Source organism: Oryctolagus cuniculus, chromosome 1 (assembly GCF_964237555.1).
Source record: "Oryctolagus cuniculus chromosome 1, mOryCun1.1, whole genome shotgun sequence".
NCBI classification, from domain to species: Eukaryota; Metazoa; Chordata; class Mammalia; order Lagomorpha; family Leporidae; genus Oryctolagus; species Oryctolagus cuniculus.
In genome coordinates, this window is record NC_091432.1 from 60920136 (window position 1) to 60921574 (window position 1439).

A 1439-nucleotide genomic window follows, 5' to 3' on the forward strand; every position below is an offset into this window, starting at 1 on the left:
TCACCACCCTTTCTGCAGTAATCTCTGGATTCCTTGCCTGATCTCCTGAGTTCTCACTCCATAAACAATGGGATTAAGGGCTGCAGGGATGACATGGTGGAGGACATTGAGCATGACTGGCACATCAGGGGAGATCTTTTTCTTACCTACATGAGTGAGGACGAAGACCAGAAGGATGGTGCTGAAGAAGAGGATAAGGATGAAGTGGGAGCCACATGTGCTAAAGGCTTTGGCCATAGCACCCTGGACCTTGAGTCTCAGCACAGCCCGAAGTATGAGACTGTAGGAGAGGAAGATGAGGATGAGGTCAGATCCTAGCAGAGTCCAGCCTGCTGCAAATTGGTAAAGGCGATTGATGGTGACGTCATCACAAGAGAGCCTAGAGACAGACATGTTGGCACAGATGCAGTTCTCAATGACATTGTTCCCACAGTAATAGAGACGTGCTGAGAGAATGGGGATGGGAACAGTGAAGAGGACATTCCTTGTCAAAATAAAAATGGCAGCCTTGACTACAAATTGTTCAGTGATGATGGATGGGTATCTCAGTGGGTGACAGATAGCTATATAGCGATCATAGGCCATGATCATAAATGTGCAGGACTCCATGGCTAGGAAGCAATTCATGATGAACATCTGGAGGAAGCAGGCAGAAAAACTGATTGGCCTGAGATCAAACCAGAAGATGGCCAGGACCTGGGGGATGACAGTGAGGCAGAGCACGATGTCCAGCAGGGAGAGGAGGCTGAGCAGGTAGTACAAGGGCTCGTGCAGAGAGGCCTCCAGCCGGATGGTGATCAGAAGAATAGCATTGGCCCCCATGGCCACAAGGAAGAGGAGGCTGAGGGGCAGGGACAGCCAGCGCTGCCAGCTCGGGGACCTGACAAAACAGTTCAGGAGGAAGTCTGAAACCTCAATGAAGACAGTGACATTTTGATATGCTGTCATATTTTTTCATGTATTCGTGCAACTTTCTTTTAGTGATCTGTTAAATTAGAGTTAAAATTAGATACTGATTCAATAAATATGAAGATAGAACAGTTTTCTTACCAGCTATAAGTTGTGGACCCTAGCAAGTTATCCAGACCAAGTAAATTTATCTGTTTATTATTGGTGCCATGAGATATTCCCATCACTTTAGATAGTACATTGGCCTGATATAATGTGGTTTGCCTATACATGTTTGATTTATCCAATGTTTATTTCCAGTAGAACTGTTATGTATTTACAGAAATTAAAAAGGAAAACAAAACTTGTTAGGAAAGTACTTTTGTGTGATAAGTACTCTAAATTAGTATCTATCAGGTTTATTCCACTTTGTTTTCTTTTTAATGACCACACAGACTTCCATTCGTGAAGTTGAACTCTCAGTATGGTCAAATGGATAGAAGACTCTAGTACAAAGAAGGAACTCTGATAAATGTCCCACTCCCTATTTG

The 1439-nt window shown here is 43.8% G+C and overlaps 1 protein-coding gene across 1 annotated transcript; it reads right to left on the minus strand.

The window, feature by feature from the left end:
- Window positions 1-948, minus strand: LOC100351886 (olfactory receptor 56A3). The gene has a single exon (XM_002708750.3). It carries the CDS (start codon window positions 946-948, stop codon window positions 1-3), a length of 948 nt encoding a protein of 315 aa, XP_002708796.3.
- Between the last annotated feature and the right edge of the window lie 491 nt (window positions 949-1439).

Bases quoted from the DNA above. Each gene is read 5' to 3' on its own strand.
- LOC100351886 (XM_002708750.3), bottom strand. From the start codon at position 948: ATGACAGCATATCAAAATGTCACTGTCTTCATTGAGGTTTCAGACTTC.